Genomic DNA, 19,494 nt, shown 5'->3' on the forward strand with positions numbered 1-19,494 from the left:
TAAAATCTAGGTGAAAACAGTATGCTTTGTATACAAACTCAACTTAGTGGCAAATTCTCTAATCCCTCACCCCTTTCCAAACTCCCTCCAATATAAGGAAATTTAAAGCTGTTCCTGGAGATGGATTGTAATCTGCACAATGTTGCAATGTTAAAAAAAAAAAAAAAGAAAAACTAGTAAGGTTTTTTCCTCTTAAAAATATATATTTATTTTTTAAAGTTTTTTTTTAACCTTCCTATTTGACACATTTATCTTAAAAAGTATTTTTTGTTAAGATATTATTCTCATGCTTCAAAAGAGTAGTATTTTATTCAATTTATAGTGAGATCAAGACAAGAAGTGATTAAAATTGGTTCACCCTTAAGAAATGATTGCATTACATTTTTTCCCCAAAAAGGTGAACTTTGTAAGAGCCTTTAAATCTGTTTTCTTCTCACTTGTTAGTTTCCCATGTCTTTTTAAAACTCTAGCTAAATATTCTTTAAAGATTTTTAATGTCATGAGGAATTCTTTAAAACTATTTTTATGTGTAGGTAGTAATGATTTTAGATTAAACAGTTTATAACAGTTTAAATGTAAAATCAAATAGATTCTGTGTCCTATTGCATATAGTTCTCCCCAAACTGATTAACTAGTAGGGAAATTTGTACAGACATGGATTTAGTCGAGAGACCTGGAAGACAGCCTTTGGTTAGTCATCCGTGACCTTGAGAAAGTTATTTAACAATTTAGGTTCTCCGTTTTCTCATGCAAAAAGATAGGGTTAGACTGATAAGTTCTAAGGTCACTTCCAGAGCTAACGTTTTATTGTTTTATTGTTTTATTAGAGATAGAGACAGACAGGCTTTTCGTCTTTCTTAGGGAGAAAGGGGAGCTGGGATAGAGGTGCTCCCAGCCTTTAAAGCAGAAAAAAAAGATGAGACGAGTTACGTGGAGGGTGGGAGTGAAGCAGCCCATAAACCAGGAGCTTTAGAGGATAATGAATGAAGAGGATCCAAATGACTCTTGTTTTTTCTAATTCTTTCTGGACTTTCCTAACTGGACAGTAATAGGCACTGCCTGTTGTGTAGAAGATCTCCGCTTTCTGTATGGAAAAAAAAATCCTTTGACCTGACCCTGAGAGAAATACAGAAAAGGGGAAATCTGAGAAAAACTTAAAGAAATTTCTATCATTTATTCTCCAGAAGAGAAAATTTGGGATGATAATTTTCTTCAAATGAGAAAAAGGATTTTATTTGGAGGGTATAACTGGCATTTATTTGTTTACTGAAAGTCAAACAAATGAAATTGTGATGGGCAGGTTTTCATTTAGATAAGAAGAATCACTTCCTGATAATCATGGTTGTTAAAAGCTTAAATGATCATTCAGGATAGGGTCCTCTCAAAAACCTCTGATGTTTTAGGAGCTTCTGTGTTAGATGTTGTTTTAGATAAGTTTTAGGGTCCTTAATAGACTATGAAAAACCTTACAGTTATCAATTGTCATTGATGTGACATGCAACTGCATTAGCCTAACATTCTTTTTTGTGTGTGTGGTACGCGGGCCTCTCACTGTTGTGGCCTCTCCCGTTGCGGAGCACAGGCTCCGGACGCGCAGGCTCAGCGGCCATGGCTCACGGGCCTAGCCGCTCTGCGGCATGTGGGATCTTCCCGGACCGGGGCACGAACCCGTGTCCCCTGCATCGGCAGGCGGACTCTCAACCACTGTGCCACCAGGGAAGCCCAGCCTGACATGCTTAAACACACTGGATTTTAATTAAAAGATTCAACTGCTATGGTTCAATTGCTGGTAAAACCTATAGGCAAGGGAAAAGTGCTTTTTAAAATTTTAAATGAGCTGCTTCCCAGTGATTTTTTTGGTTTCTAACATGTAAAATATTTTTGAAACTGTTTAAGAAATTTTAAATTACTGAAAATACATGACTAGAAACTATTTAGGAATTATTCCTTTGATCTCCTGACTTCAAATAAGGCTTGATTTTAACTGCATCAGTCTAATGAGATCAAATTTATTTTCAGATTACCCAAAAGATAATTTTATGACTTTTTGTTTTCTCAAAGCAAAGTTCTGTTGCTATAGTTGTCAGGTTCTCTCTCTTGTAGTTTCTGAACATTTCTTCCTGTCATTTAGAAGACATCATCTTTAAGGTTATGAGAAATGTAAGCAAGTCCCATCCTCTGTTTGTTTTCAAATCTGGATAACATAGTTATGCTCTGATAAACATTATGCCTAAGCAAATGAGAGTATGCTTTTTTTAACTTTTCTTGCCTGCGTGATTGAAAAGTTATGCTTAGACTTTTTACCTTAGAGTGAAAAGTAGACAATTTACTTCACTCACGTTAAAGGGAACGTGTGAGTTAAATTGTGCTTCTGAATTACCTTTAAATGTTGCATATGTGGTAACAATAGGCAAGAGAACTCCTCTCTCTATTTTAAAACTACCATTTCACAGCAGCAGTGCTTGGCATAGTTCATTTATTTAAAGTACCGGAATGTATATCAAGTCTAATTAGTTGTGACTTGCTGAAAGACATGGACATTATTTATTTGAGTAGAATATATTGTGGATGTCTACTGGGCTATTATGAAAAAGCTCTGCATTTGACAGTAATTACCTTTGTTTCTAAAAGAGCAAAACAATTGCTTTCCAGTTTTTAAATATGTAATACATGAGCTTTCTATGTTAAAATACCCAATGTTTCAGCATTGAAAACAGGTAATGTGATTATAACTTTATTAGATAGCGTTATAAAGTTTTCTCTGTTTCCATAATGTGTTTACATTTTTCCTGTGTGTTTTTCTCAATTAAAAATATGCAAGAATTCAAATATAATACCTTTTTTAAACCGTGCTACTCAACCTATGGTCCTGTACCAGCAGCATGTGGGTTCTGCAAAATCCCTGGTCACACTTCTGACCTATACAATCATAACCTGTATTTTAACCAGATCTTAGGGTGATTCTTATGCTTATTAAAGTATGAGAAGCATGGGTTTAATGGAATATCATTGACAGCATGAACCTTTTAAAATTAATCTGATGGTGGAGTTACAGGATTTAATACTTCTTTATCTTTGATTAAGATGCTTGATTTCTATTCTCTGTAGCATTAGCAGTTAAGATTTATAGTGTGTTTTTAAACCCATTACATATATAGTTATCTAATCCTGGTAGCAAAATGTAAAGTCATTGAAAAGTGTTTTATAATTTCATAGCTATCATTCGTTGTAGCTCTGCCATTTAATCAAAGTAGAGATTTTAAGATTCATTTCTATTTTTCTTAAATGATTTATGATGATGCTGGAAATGCTAACAAATATTCATTCATGGACAGTATGAGCCATGTATCCAAATATTAATGTGTTCTTCATTTTATTTTAAAAGAACGATCATTGTTAAGTCAAATCTTATTACTTTTTCTGTTTCATTTTCTGTTTATTTTTATTTATTCCATGTTTTCTTTTTTTGTTTCGTTTTAGTTGGGTCTGGTAAGTTGACATTTTATTGGCCATCTTCTAATCATCGTGTCACTGTGACTGGAACTTCTCTTCCCCTTTCCATCCATACCCTTCCATGTCCTTCAACCAATCAGCCTCCATGTTTCACTTGTCATTGGCCACAAAGACAGACTGCACAGAATAAAGTCTGCAGGAAATATGGGTAACTGTGACAAAGAGTAAAGGTAATGGGGTTGCTAACTTTATGTCTTATTAAATGATGTGTGATCTGCATCCTTTTATTTTTTCTCTTTTTAAATGAGTGATAAAATAAGTGATAGGACTGTATCTTAAGTACTATTTCAATTTATATCTCACAAGATAAACACATGAAGAAAAATAGGTGCCCAGAGGACAGTTTGGGTTTGGGGGATCCAAAGTATGTTTATGAATCCATGTCTGTCTTTTTGTAACTGTTATTCAATATTAGTCATTAATAGTCCTGCTGGTGAATAACCTTGCACTTAGGGCTGTTTGCACTCATTTTCATTTCTATGTGTCAGAATCATTTCATTTTATGTAAGAAATAACCACATGATGTGTCTAAAATTTATCAAAGTTTGCTTTGATGAACAATTTGTCCTCATATAAATAAAGGTTTCTAAGTACTTTCATGATCAGTACTTTGGGGAAGGTCCATTCACATACTTTAAGGATGCTGGAGCGCCATTTTTGGAGAATTTTTTATGGTGTTCCAGGGAAAAATTTTGACCCTAAAAGAATCTCTCTATGTTTTAAGTTAAAAAGTTATACACATATTATAAAGATGTCATTTCATACTAATACAGATAAGAGGATGGATTGTTCAATAATGGTGATGCAATAATGAGCTATTAGAAAAAAATAGCTTTCTATATATGCAAAAATATAGATGGATTAAAATTTAATAAAAGCAAAATACAGGATGAAAATAGAGTGAATATTTATATAATTTCATATGTATTATGTAATCTATTTTATATAATTTTACTGATAGAACAACACAAATGACTAGATTAGAAAGACTTTTAATAAATGGAAAAATATATCTATGACATTTTTGAGAAGTGGATAAAATTTTAGCTTATCCTTAGTTCTTAGAAATCAAAAAGTTAAGCACAATTTAAAAGGCAGTGTTTGGATTAGGCTGATGTTATTTGAACCACTACCTAGAGTAGAGGGACCCCCAGAAATGGCTTCAGAAGCCACTTCATGGTACCCCCTCCCCTGTCCCTAAGCTGTTATCTATTTAGGAATTAGATCTTTGTGGAAGAATTTGTTTGGAGGAGAAGTTTCATGGCTTAAGAAGACAAAAAAAGTTTGTACACCATTGAGATAGAAGGTTTTTAATCTTTTCTAACATTCCAGCCCTTATAACCCATAACCCACCCCCTGCCTTTTTATTTAGAAGGGGAATACTGTATAGCACAGGGAACTATATTCAATACCTAGGATAAACCATAATGGAAAAGAATATGAAAAAGAATGTATATCTACGTATAACTGAACAACTTTACTGTATAGTAGAAATTAACACAAAATTGTAAATCAAATATACTTCAATAAAATAAATTTTTAAAAACAGTTAAGCACAAGAACACAATATCCACAACAAATAGGATATCAATGACAAGGTAATGTGAATATAAATGTTTAACCTCACTAATATAAAAGTGCCAATTAAGAGGAGATTCGATTCTAAGTTTGGCAAGGATGTTAACGTTCAGTGTTCGTGAGGTTTGGGAGGAAAGTGAGGTTTGGGAGGAAACTGTCCTATCAGAGAGAATTTCAGTTGAAATAAACTTGAATAAAATTGAGGGGGTTGTAAATCTCACCATTGTGTTTACCGGGGGAATTAGCAACAATCTAAATTTAAAGACAGTAGATTAGTTAAATAATTAAAGTAATTTGTATTTAGACCATTAAACAGTCATTCAAGTGATACTGTAGGAGAATATTTTAAAACAATATGGTACAATTCGCATGGCTGAATTATAGGTAGCTTTTCTTTGCTTATCTAATTTCCTGTATTTTCAACACTGAACATCACATTAATCACATGATTATGTGTTTTTAATTATGGCAAGTTTAAATATCGTAGCCCTTGAAAAATAGTCCAACATTTTATCATGAACATCAGATGCATATGGTGATTGGCCTTCTCAATCTAAATAGATAAGTGATGATAGAAGATTGAAAAAGGCATATTTAATCCATTTAAAATTTTTCTTAGAGATATGTCTATATCTAATATTTAACATACATGTAGGAAAGGACTTTTTCTAAGACATGCCTCGTGGCTGATGTCATTGTTGATGTTGGCTGGAGGATATGCCTATAAGATATAGTAAATTCATTTCCAGGCAGATATCCTGTGTGGAAGGATTGCTGCAGGATAAGTGTAGTTTGTATAAGGGTTTGTATCCCTTGTTCCCACATAAGTCCTTGAGGTTTGAGGAGAGCTGGCGTTTTATAAAAGAAACATGGATTCTGGCACATGTTATTAGACATGGTTCTGAGATTTAGAAAAGAGACCACCCGAAGTTTTTACTTGTCTAAGTGATTTGAGCATTTAGATTTTCCTACTCAAATTCCCTGCATATATTGGAAAGTCATCTTTTCCCATTCATTTAATTAATCACTTGGTGTTCTTTCATTGAAACAAACCAAACTCTCTTCTGGATTTGGTTTAGTATCCAGTCAGTCCTTTCAATTCCTTGGTCTGATTTCTATGTCACTTATTCCAACCCTTAACTAAGGAATCAAACGCTCCTGTATGGATGTGTGTGGAGGAAAATCCTCAGGCAATGATGCACACGCCTGTTATTATACCTGGATAATGACAGTGTTTGCCAAATTCATGAGTAAACCAGTCAATTACAATCAGAGTTTAAAAAAATTATAAGCTAGAACGTCAGCATTACCAAAATTGAACCTAAACTTATTCTCCTAACTTTGTATTTTCTTCCCTATAAGTTACAGGACATTTGAGGGCATTTGACCTGATTTTTCAGGTCTCCTGTAATTTTCTTGTCAAATGGTATAATTTCTACTAAACCTCAATTAAAAATAAAAAGGGAGTATAGAAGAAAGCACACTTATCTAGAAGTTAGGAGATCTAATTGCTTTCTTCAGTTTTGTGACCATGCAAGTTGTTTTACATATCGCCTTTTTTAAAGGGGCTTTACATTCCACTTTACACACATGTATATATGTGTATACATACAAATGTGTAAAGTTGATAAATGTATATATTATATTTCATAAATATTTGTATATATGTCTCAGATACAATTGACCAGAAAATATTTAGCAAGAGAAAAGAGTACCCTTTCAAATACTCATCTTCATTCACAAAGAAGTCATATCCTCATGAGCAGAGAAGTAGCACTTGTGGACATAATCTGAACATACTTTTTGATTCATATTCACTTGAAGCAGTTATCCTAAGTGACTGACATAAGTAACTAAAAGTACTTTTAAGGAAAAGGTTAGAAATAATGGAAGAGTCTTAAAAAGCGGATTATCCTGTACAAACTGTTAAGTGTCTGGCTTGAAACGTTCACTTCAGTTTGAACTGAGACAAGAAAGGAGAATAATTAGGCGTTTCAGACAGCTGATAACAAATGAATTTGAAAAGTGTAAACAGTAGGTAGAAAGACTTATGTTCAGTGCACATTTTTTCCAATCATAAAGCACAGCCCCCAAACAAGCTTTTTAAAATTTTTTTTTTTCAGCGAGTGACCCCATCAGCACACCTCATGTTTTCAGCTGCCATTGTTCTCAATGTAACTGACACAATTTTCTGACACTCTATTTACTGCTGGATGAAGTGGCCATTTAAGTCTGTATAAATCAAACAGTTTGGACAAAGCTGGCAGTATTTATAATGTCAGGATGAGCAGATGTTTCAAATTTGCCCTCATTTCCATATATATTCTGTTTGAACATGCCCTTGCCTATGTAAATGAAAGAGGCATTCGACTCCACTATTGCTTTAAATTCATTTCTATTCAAGTAATTGGACTGAAGATTTTAAATGGTTATAATTTCCATGGTAGCATTTCGGGAGCTTTTGAGTTTAATTAATTTTTAGGGCCTGCCTACATCAGGAGGTCCTTGTGTCTGTGATTAACATCCGTGCACCTTTAAGCAGCTCTAAATAAGAAAAGATATTTATTCATACAAATTTCAGGCATACGTTGAATGTAAATGGTCAAATTGTAGTTCAAGAATTCTTTTTAATAAGGTAGTTAATCTTAGAAGGTCAAGTAATTAAAAAGAAAAAAAACCTCTTTACAGAGCTACACGATTCCACTCTATGAATGTGCACTTAATTTAGCTTCATTTAGGTTAAGGATGAGAATTGGTACATTATGTATATCTATAGAGTACATAACAACTGGTATAAAATAACAGCAGCACTTAGGATATCAGCAAATTGTCTCAAATAGGACAATGACTCCATGCTTTTGATTCAGGGTAATTTGTTTCATCTCCTTCAGAACCTCCACATTTTGTTGTGAAACCCCGTGACCAGGTTGTTGCATTGGGACGAACTGTAACCTTCCAGTGTGAAGCAACTGGAAATCCTCAACCAGCTATCTTCTGGAGGAGAGAGGGGAGTCAGGTATGACCTTGTTCTAATATTTCAATCAGTAAAGATGAGTGCCAGATATATAACAAAAAGCAACAAATTATTTAGTCACATATCTGTTGCTTTAAGAGAACTGAGAAATCTCTGAGTGACCTAATCATTTCAGCAATAAAAGAGAAGACAAAATTTCCTACCTTGTTTTAATTCTCAAATTTTCCCTGCCTAGTTTTGGTACAGAGAGTGGTATGTAGAATAGTAATTGTTTTATTGTATAAAATTTACCTTTATTTCCAATTCAGCCACATTTTTTTTAAAACTACTTTTTTCTCAACTTAATTGCTTATAACTTTTTATTATTCAGAGATTTGTAATTATATGTTAAAAGAGATTTACACACATTTAAAACAAAGATGATAATTAGTGCAATTTTTCTGAAAGCACCAGGAATCTGAAGTGTCTTCTTTGCTTCTTTATGTTTTATCTATCATATATCTATCAATTAAAAATTCATCAAACTATATGAAAGTCTCTTTAACATAGATGTCATATTGGATATAGTTCAGTATATTCTAATTCTTTGAAAACTGTAATATGTGGTCACCATTTGCTATCAAGTCCTACTCTATATATTTTTATAAACCAGAATTTTCTATATATATTGAAGCTAGAATATAGAGATTTGTGGTCTTAAAAATTAAGTTCACTATTAGGCTTCAGCTTATTAAAAAGGGAATTTTGAAACACTTTCACTTTAAAAATAATAGGAAACTTTAAAATAGTTTTTTTTTTAGATTTTTTTAAACATCTTTATTGGAGTATAATTGCTTTACAATGATGTGTTAGTTTCTACTGTATGACAAAGTGAATCAGCTATATGTATACATATATCCCCATATCTCCTCCCTCTTGCGTCTCCCTCCCACCCTCCCTATCCCACCCCTCTAGGTGGGCACAAAGCACCGAGCTGATCTCCCTGTGCTATGCGGCTGCTTCCCACTAGCTATCTATTTTGCATTTGGTAGTGTATATATGTCCATGCCACTCTCTCACTTCGTCCCAGCTTATGCTTCCCCGTCCCTGTGTCCTCAAGTCCATTCTCCATGTCTGCATCCTTATTCCTGTCCTGCCCCTAGGTTCTTCAGAACCATTTTTTTCTTTTTTAGATTCCATATATATGTGTTAGCATACGATATTTATTTTTCTCTTTTTGACTTACTTCACTCTGTATGACAGTCTCTAGGTCCATCCACCTCACTACAAATAACTCCATTTCTTTTCTTTTTATGGCTGTGTAATATTCCATTGTATATATGCGCTACATCTTTATCCATTAATCTGTTGATGGACACTTAGGTTGCTTCCATGTCCTGGCTATTGTAAAAAGTGCTGCAATGACCATTGTGTACATGACTCTTTTTGAATTATGGTTTTCTCAGGGTGTATGCCCAGTAGTGGGATTGCTGGGTCATATGGTAGTTCTATTTTTAGTTTTTTAAGGAACCTCCATACTGTTCTCCATAGTGGCTGTATCAATTTACATTCCCACCAGCAGTGCAAGAGGGTTCCCTTTTCTCCACACCCTCTCCAGCATTTATTGTTTGTAGATTTTTTGATGATGGCCAAAACACAATTTTTTTCTTATCTCTTAGTGACTTCAGTTCTTCAGTAAATGGACACATTTCCCTTTACTTGTTTCTGAAACTTGTAAAACAATATTCTCATTCATTTTTGATACAGTTATTCCTAACCTCTTTTAGTTTTTGCTTAAATCAACCTTGGGTGTGTTGCTTTATGGTCTTGCTTCTACTATGTTCATACAAGTAACACACAGGTAGTTTACTGACTGCACTCACTAATCATTTGTATGCAGTGCCATCAAGTTCACTATAATTTTCACTTTGGTAGGCAAATATCAACTTGACTATTGTACAGAGGCTGTCATTTAAGTTCTAATACCTCAGTTGGTTCTAATACATTTCATTTGGCCTCAAAGGACTAAATTTGCTGACAGCAAATTAAAGACAAGAAAAAAAAATATTTTAGTAGAACAGGAAAAATTGAAAGTGTATTATATAAGAATATCAAGTAGCGATAATAGTAAATCCACTAGCAGTTCTTCTTAGTAGAGTAATATTTAAATGATTCACTTAGTTATTTAAATAAATTATTCATTGTCACCTAAAATCTGTATCAAACTTTGAAATAATTTTGATTTGGTTTGGTTTGATTTAATGATATAACTCACTGTTACCTAAAATTTTGTCATTGGACACATTTCCATGCAATAGTAGTTAAGCCTTTGTAAATGACAAATGTTAAAAGGCACCTAAACTTTTAAAAAGTAGCAAATTTATTTGATTAGAAGAAATGTTGATATTCTTTATTTCATGAGAAACAATGACATGATATGTTTTTTACATGAAATATGCACTCTCTCCAATGAGCATATTTTGATTCATAGAGAGAAATTTGTACCACAGAATAACATCACATTTTGTTTTGAGTTTGTTTTTAAGATAACTTTCTGCAAAAATAAAACTCCATTAGGAATTCTTAAATTCAGTATTTGATTAAAAATTTATAATAGATGTGCCCACCATTTAACCAGAAAAACAAGAAACTGTTAACAATTTGATAGATTGGTGAACTTTTATAATGGACAGGTAACAGACATAGTTATAATGGTGCCTAAATGATATTCTTAAACTTAATTTGTCAGCAGATGTTTAAATTTTAATGGTGTTTTTATACATGAAAAGATTTAGAGTTTAGAATCCTAATAGGCACATCTATGTGAAGCAAAGCTTTTGACTTTGTTTTGGTTAAATATGTAAAACTTTTAACTCTAATGGTATCTAACATCCTTTTATATCTAGTATTGTTTGAAACTGAAATTATAAAGGCATATATCCATATTTAGAATTCATTTAAATTTTCAAATAACCCTATTTAAGGCTAGATCATTAAACCTTGTGCATTTATATGTTTATGTGTGTGTACATCTATATCTGGGTATGTGTTAGAGGATATTTAGCTTATTTGCATATACAAGTATGTGTGTTTGTGTGTGTGTAAATGTTTATACATCTATTTGTAGATATATGCATGTATGTATGCCAACATGTTGGAAACTAGCAACTAACCTATTGTTATTCTTTCCTCCCAAATTCTGGGTTCTAGAATCTGCTTTTCTCATATCAGCCACCACAGTCATCCAGCCGTTTTTCAGTCTCCCAGACTGGTGACCTCACTATTACTAATGTCCAGCGATCTGATGTTGGTTATTATATCTGCCAGACTTTAAATGTTGCTGGAAGTATCATCACAAAAGCATATTTGGAAGTTACCGATGGTAAAGTAGAACATTTTATTTCAAAATGTCCAAGTTTGGCTTAGGGTCTAAAGAGAGTGCCAGTAAATGCATTTATTTTCAACTTTGTATCCTTTCTTATAGCAATTTTGGTGTAATGTGAAAAGGATGAAGATACAGTGATTAAATGTAAAATCATTCTTATTTTAACTTGGCTATACTATAAACTTCTAGCATCAAATTACATTCATAAAAGCCTAGCAATTATACAAGGAAAGTTTACACTGAGTAGTTGTACGTAGGACTCTCCATGTTTTGGAAAATGCGAAGTTATTTTAAAATCTCTTAGTGTAAAATATCATCCTTTTTCTTTCCTCCATACTAAGGAGATAAGATGAATTGTTGACAAATCCAACTCACAATTCATGATGAGTAAGTTTTTCTTAGTAATGTGGTTTTGTTCTATTTATCAACTCTTCTAAGCATGATTAATTAATGCCAAATATATTATGAAAACAGAGTAATGGAGAAAATCTCCAAACCATGAGATGGAGAGTAGTAAGAAGAAAAGAAACTATAAGTAAGCATGTAAATATATTAAAAATATATACATATGTGTATATAACAGGTTTCCCTGCTCTCCGAAAGTAGAGCATTCCTATGAAACCTTTTGTAAGCCAAAGAAATGGCATCAAGTGAAGAAGCAATTTCCTCTTTTCATAAAAATGAAAATCCACTTCAGATTTATTTTGATTAGTGGGCACATGTACTAATGTAGGTCTTTCATAAAAGCAAAGTGGCTTAAAATGAACTTTCAAACAATGCACAGTACCTATATACACATATGTATATATACATATATACACAAAATAAACATATATACATTCTTTTTGTTGCTGTATAGTATTCCATTGTATAAGTAGCTCACAATTTATTTATGGACCCTTTATTGATGGGTTGTTTTCAGTTTAGGGCTTTTATTAATAAAGCTAAATATTTCTGTATAAGTCTATGGGTGGGCATGTGCACTCAGTTATCTTGTTTGCCTTTTGGTGGGTGCGTATACTCATTTCTCTCTCTCATTTGTTTTTTTTCTTCATTTTCTCATGTATTCCAGATACAAGTCTTTTTCCGATATATGTATTATAAATATTTCTTCCCAGTCATTCTATTAATGGTGATTTTTTTTTTTTTTTGCCGTATGCGGGCCTCTCACTGTTGTGGCCTCTCCCATTGTGGAGCACAGGCTCTGGACGCGCAGGCTCAGCAGCCATGGCTCACGGGCCTAGCCGCTCCGCGGCATGTGGGATCTTCCCGGACCGGGGCACGAACCTGTGTCCCCTGCATCGGCAGGCGGACTCTCAACCACTGCGCCACCAGGAAAACCCTCTTAATGATGATTTTAAGGCTTAAGTAACTAATTTTAATGAGGACCAATGTATTATTTTTTCTTTTATACGTGGTGCTTTTAGTTCCCTAATCTACCTTGAGACTGTGAGGATATTCTCCTGTGTTTCTTCTGGAATCTTTATTGTCTGTACTTTTGAGATTTAAATTTTTAATCTATCTTGAATTAATTTTTGTGTATAGTGTAAAATAAGGGTCAAAATTCCTTTTCTTCCCTTATATGGATACAAATTTTTCAGCATCACTTATGAAAAGACAGTCCTTTCCCCACTGAATTGCAGTGGCATCTTAATCATAATTCAAATGAGCATACAGGCAGTGGCCTACTTCTGTTCTCTCTATTACATTCCATTAATCTACTTATGCAAGTCTGTATGGTCTTAATTATTATAGCTTTATAGTAAGTCTTACACACTGGTAGTGTAAGTCTCCAACTTTGTTTTTCTTGTTTTGGGTTGGCTATTAGAGGTCCTCTACATTTTTAAATAAATTTTAAAGTCAACTTTTCAATTTCCATACACATGATATACACACACACACACACACATTTTAACATCCTAAGCAAACAAAAAAAATCAGAATTTTAATCAACTTTTCAATTTCCATACACATAATATACACACACACACACACACACATTTTAACATCCTAAGCAAACAAAAAAAATCAGAATTTTAATTTTGATTCCACTTAAATTATTGAACAATTTAAGGAGAATTAACATCTTAACAATCTGAGTCTTCCAATTTAGGGAATTTATCTGTCCAATCAAGTTAAATATATACCCAGTATCCACCAAGGTCTGACACATGGTAGACTCTCAATGGATATTTTTTAAATAAGTGAATGAAACAAAGAAGGAAGGAATGAAGAGCTAGCTGTTGGTTAAGTCAGAATTCAAAATTAAGATTGTCTCACTCAAAAGTCTACACTCTTAACACTATCTATGATATATATTATATATCTACTGCCCTAATACGTTAGAATGACCTAAAATGTTTTTACAGTTTCTTACATACATTAGAGCTATTAAGTGATGATTGTGAAGACCATGTAATGAATATAATGATTAATATAATCAATATATAGAAAAAGTAGAACATAGATTTGCACATATGTTTATGATTGCAACTTTATAAAGCAACTTGTATGTAAGGATATACATTAAAAAAGGCCAAAGAAAACTGTAATAAAATATCTCTTATTATTCTCATAATTGAAAGCAAAACTTCTAGGTGCCTTTTGACATGGCCTTATCGTGAATGGTTATATTTGTGAGCATAGATCAAGCATGTCAACTTTTGCTAAACTAAAATGAAAACAAAACTCCTAAATTTGTGGATTTGGGGTTCATCCCTGATAGCCAATTCACTTCTAAAAGTTTTATCTTACAGTCTCTGGAGAGATTTAAGGTGGTTTTGTGTTTGCTGTGGTGGTACTGTATTTTTAGTTTTGTTTTCTTTATTTTGGAGTCCATCAATATTGTACAAACAACTTACAACTATGGACTCATTCTTCATAGGTAAACTGTACTTACTGTGAGTGCTGATAATATCAGTATTTACATATTACCAAATCAAGTCGAAGAGAGGTAATAGGCAGAGTATTTTCTGGAAACTATTTGACTTTAGTTTCTCGACTTTCTTTCTTTACTGTTTGCAAACAGAACAAAGGCAAAGGCAGAATAAAACATGAGACACAGAATATGGTAGAGTAGCAGTTGTCTTTGAATGTTGTTTTTCTGTAGCTGAGGCCTACCCCAAATCCTGTTTGACACAGGAACGTAGAAATTCATATAACCTATTTAATTGAAAATATTTCTTCTCTTAATTACTAGAAAGTAAGAAGTAGTTAGTGATGATTAAATGGTGTATAAAATCTAAAATCACTTGCATTAATCTCTCAAAAGTGATTGATATACAGTGGAAAGAGCATTAACTTTCTAATTACTAGCTATTTGCCAATGACTAACTCTTTGATTTGGACGAGTCATGTGAACTTTCAATGTTTCAGCTCCCTAATTGCTGAAATGAGGTAACAGTTTACAGCCTAACTCATAGGTGTTGAGATATGTTTACAAACTGATGGCAATTGTGATATATGACTCTGATGTTTGCTGGTTTTTAGATGTGAATTTTACATACTTAAACCAGTCAGTGTGTGTGTTATTCTGTATTCTTTTTCACTTAAAATTATTTTATGAATATTTTTATATGTATATAGATTTTATGATTATTATTCTTGAGGTGACAAAAAATATTACTTCTGATGAAATACCCTCATTTCTTAGGGTCTTTAAATCTTTCATTGAACATGTGGAACATGTGGAAAACTAGGTAAACTTTTCTAAACCCTGCTCTAATAGGGTTATATCATCTGTTACACTCCTCATATCTGTACCACTACCACCACCATCACCACTATACTGATATTTATAATAAGAAATTTTTTTTATTGGAGTATAATTGCTTTACAATGTTGTGTTAGTTTCTGCTGTACAATGCAGTGAATCAGCTATATGTATACCTATACCCGCTCCCTCTTGGACCTCCCTCCCACCCCTCCCATCCTGCCCATCTAGGTCATCACAGAGCACCAAGCTGAGCATCCTGTGCTTTATAGCATGTTCCCACTAGTTATCTGTTTTATGCATGGTAGTGTATACATGTCAATCCTAATCTCCCAGTTTGTCCCACCCTCCCCTTCCCCCGCTGTGTCCACATGTCCATTCTCTACAACTACGTCTCTATTCCTGCCCTGCAAATAGGTTCATCTGTACCACTCTTCTAGATCCCACATATATGCATTGATATATGATATTTGTTTTTCTCTTTCTAGCTTACTTCACTCTGTATGACAGACTGTAGGTCCATCCACATATCTACAAATGACCCAATTTCGTTCCTTTTTATGGCTGAGTAATATTCTATTGTATATATGTACCACATCTTCTTTATCCATTCATCTGTCATTGGACACCTAGGTTGTTTCCATGTCCTGGCTTTTGTAAAGTTATTCAATGCCTCCTTTGTGCCAGGCATTATGCTAAGAACTTTAAACAGTTCAATAATTTCAAATCTGACTTCTTATTTTACAGACGAGGAAACTGAGGCAGAGAATGGTGAAAAGATATACCCAGATCCTTCAGATACTAACTAGCAGAACTGAGATTTAAAACAAAAGTTTGACACTACCGAATGTAAAATGGATAGCTGGTGGGAGCAGCCGCATGGCACAGGGACATCGGCTCGGTGCTTTGTGTCCACCTAGAGGGGTGGGATAGGGAGGGTGGGAGGGAGACGCAGGAGGGAGGAGATATAGGGATATATGTATACATATAGCTGATGCACTTTGTTATACAGCAGAAACTAACACCACTGTGAAGCAATTATACTCCAAGAAAGATGTTAAAAATAAAACAGAAAAACAAAAATAAAAGTTTGCACTGTCCAGTATGGTGGGCACTTGCCACATGAGGCTATTTAAGTTTGAATCAAAATTACTTAAAATTAAGTAAAGCTACACATCCAGTTCCTCAATCACACCAGCCACACTCAGGTGCTCAGCAGTGTTTGAAGCTCTTGGCTTCTGTACTGGAGAGCACAAATACGGACTGTTTTCTCTTTACAGTGCTACATCCTTCTGATTACAAAGTCCATGCACTTACTTTCTTTAAATCATATTTCTGTGTCTTACACATCCTATTCTATTACCTGATAATTCATTTTAATAATCCAAATGTGAGCTATTAGACTCGATTGGAAGTTTTTCTCATAAATCCTAAACTTAGTGTTGACTGCTAAATGTACTACGCATTTCAATTTGTGTAACTTTGAACATTTCATCAGTATTTTATTCTAATCTGTGACAACACCAAAATGTTTCATTGTCTTTACCTAAAAACATAAAATTGCTTTAATGAACTTTTTTACCTCTGATTTACATATTACTATTTTATAGAAAAGGATCGTGATATCACAATTCATATAATTGTCTAGCTTTTTGCAATTAACAAAGCACATGGAATATTTGTTATTCCATTTATATCTTCATAGCGATCCCCTGAGCTGGTTAGAGCAAGTATTATTATCCTCATGTTACAGGTAAAAAACCGAGACTTAGATAATTTAAGGAACTTGCCTAAAGACACATGACAGATGGTGTAGCCTGATAGTCAACCTTGCTTCTCTTTTCTTGCTTTATTTTTGTAAAGTACCCAGTGTAAACCAGGAAGAAATCAATAACAGAGAAACAACATCATTAAACTGGGTTAGGATAGGATAAGGAAGTGAGGATGACGCTAAATATGATGCAAATATCAAAGAACTGTAAAGATATAGAAAGTTGAATAAATCCCCGGATATTGGATTGTTTCTAAATATAGCAAGACTATGAAATGTAAACCACTCTGTTACTGGACTTTATCATAATCAGTTATAAAGAAACCCTCTGTTACTAATTCAATTAATATCTGGAAATAAATATTCGTTCATTCTTATAATCAAGGGAACACAGGTGGTAGAGTCTTATAAAAACCCCAGTGCACTAAAACACTTATCCTTATTTTTTCATACTTACCAGGAGGGGCCTCTAATTTGATTTGAGCCAAAATCAACAGATAATGTAGAAAAGATTAAACGATTCTTAAGCAAAGGAATTATTGGCTTATATGTTTCATCCATGGAGTATCTGAAACACTCCTGCCAAGTTTCAAACTCCAGCCTTCTAATATACCTCCACGGTATTAACAGATTTCACACCAGCAACCAAAGATGGAAGAGAATTGGAAGGGTGGAGTGAAAATGCACAGTTGCTGATTTCACTTTCTTGTTTTTCTTAGATTGAATGCCCCAAACTAATAATTATTGCATGATAAATGAGGAACAAATTGAAGTGTGACTCCAGCTTGTGAGAAATCTTTGGTGCATAAAACTTTGAACAAGACACATCCAGCTTTGCAAATGGTTGCATCCAAACTTTAGTCACTCTGGCAACCAGTTTTGTTTAATCAGGCAATTTCTTAGAGTTGTCTTTTGAATATTTGTGACTTAAAATATTTTAAACTAATATTCAGAATTTTAAAGTTTAATAATGAAAAATGAACTTTATTTTTAATGTTTATTCATTTAAAAAACTATCTCTGGAATTTCACCTAAATTGCCTATGTCAGGAGATCAGAACATCTCTCTAATGCAGAATTTATACTAGTTCCACTACAGTTGTTTTGGATTTTTCCCTAAAATTATGACTTTGTTATCTCAGATAAAGTTTTTAGGTTTTAGATTTTTTCATATAATAAGAGTAATTTTATTTATATGTTATAAAAATGCCTTCCACTGTTTTCTTCCATGGGACATTAAAACTGTTAAGGTGATAGATTTAGCGAAAGTGCCTTCCCATTCCTATAATTCTGATATGGAAGTGTGTTATATCCTGGGTTAGGATATCCATTTCTAGCTTACCAAGAATATTTTTAGACAGTTTTCCAGTTTCTCTGAATTCACTATGTACTCTTTTAATAGAAAAAATTCCAAGATAAAAAGAGCTCAGTCATATTGATTGATCAGTTATCAACGTCCAAAGCACATTTTTGAATCCAAAATTGTCAAGCATGCTGGTATGATACCATCATTCTTTCTGTTGGACTCAGAAAGATTATCAAGTTGGTTTTGGGTCATTTATGAAAATCTGTCTTATACGTTTCCTTGGGGTAAATGGGTTTTTTGTTGTTTTGTGTTTTACATATTTTAAAGTTTAAAAAGCACAGTATTCCACTTCTCTCCACGATACATTTCCTTCACCATCCAAAATCCTTATGTAGTCTCTGAACTCTTAAGTTAAGTAGGTCCCTTGACAATGCAGCAAGCCTAGTCAGTGGTTGGTCATTTGAAAGGAGTACATTTTAATATTCTGAATCAGTGCATCATAGAAATGCATTCTGAATAATGCATGTCTCCTACTTTAATTACCTGTTTAATTAGTTTGTTTCAAAGCCTAGAGCAACTGCTGTTGTTCGGATGATTAGAAAATTGCTTCCAGTTGCAGAAATCTATTTCCTGTTGTTTGTTCTGGCAGTGATCGCAGACCGGCCTCCCCCAGTCATTCGACAGGGTCCTGTGAATCAGACTGTAGCAGTGGATGGTACTTTAGTGCTCAGCTGTGTGGCCACAGGCAGTCCAGTGCCCACAATTCTGTGGAGAAAGGATGGAGTCCTTGTTTCAACCCAAGATTCTCGAATCAAACAGCTGGAGACCGGAGTACTACAGATCCGATATGCTAAGGTAACTTGAAATGACACCCTGGGTTTCCCATTTTGTTCCACTTTGGTTTTGCCTCCAGCAACTAGTGTTGAAGTCTCAAATTTTAGAATCAACGAAATGTTAATAACAGTATTAATATATTTTTAATTTGATGTGTTGTTCTTTCAGACATTTCACTGTGTATATTAAAGATGATTTGACTTATAATTTAGCCCATGGCAAGTAGTTTAAGGTTTTATATGGAGGAGAAAAGGATGAGGATTTATGGGAGATAAAAATACCTTCCAAGTGGTGATGTGATGCATTCATTCCATAAAGCATTTTTCAAAGATATCTTCCAGTATCATATTATGTGCCATGTACTTGAAGGGTTCTTTTATTGTGAATATTTGGTTCAGAATTTTGCAATTACAGAATACTCTGCATGCAAACAATAAAGCAAT

The 19,494-nt window shown here is 33.6% G+C and overlaps 1 protein-coding gene across 1 annotated transcript in view; it reads left to right on the forward strand.

Moving 5' to 3' along the window:
• Nucleotides 1–19,494, forward strand: part of ROBO1 (roundabout guidance receptor 1) — a 391,570-nt gene that overhangs the window by 294,122 nt on the left and 77,954 nt on the right. Inside the window, exons 7-10 of the mRNA XM_024740150.1 lie at nucleotides 3,481–3,489; nucleotides 7,983–8,107; nucleotides 11,255–11,426; nucleotides 18,867–19,072. Coding sequence (XP_024595918.1) covers nucleotides 3,481–3,489; nucleotides 7,983–8,107; nucleotides 11,255–11,426; nucleotides 18,867–19,072 — 512 coding nt within the window. The remainder of the gene's footprint in view (nucleotides 1–3,480; nucleotides 3,490–7,982; nucleotides 8,108–11,254; nucleotides 11,427–18,866; nucleotides 19,073–19,494) is intronic.

This window comes from Neophocaena asiaeorientalis, unplaced genomic scaffold, assembly GCF_003031525.2.
Source record: "Neophocaena asiaeorientalis asiaeorientalis breed wild unplaced genomic scaffold, Neophocaena_asiaeorientalis_V1.1 scaffold866, whole genome shotgun sequence".
Lineage (NCBI taxonomy): Eukaryota > Metazoa > Chordata > Mammalia > Artiodactyla > Phocoenidae > Neophocaena > Neophocaena asiaeorientalis.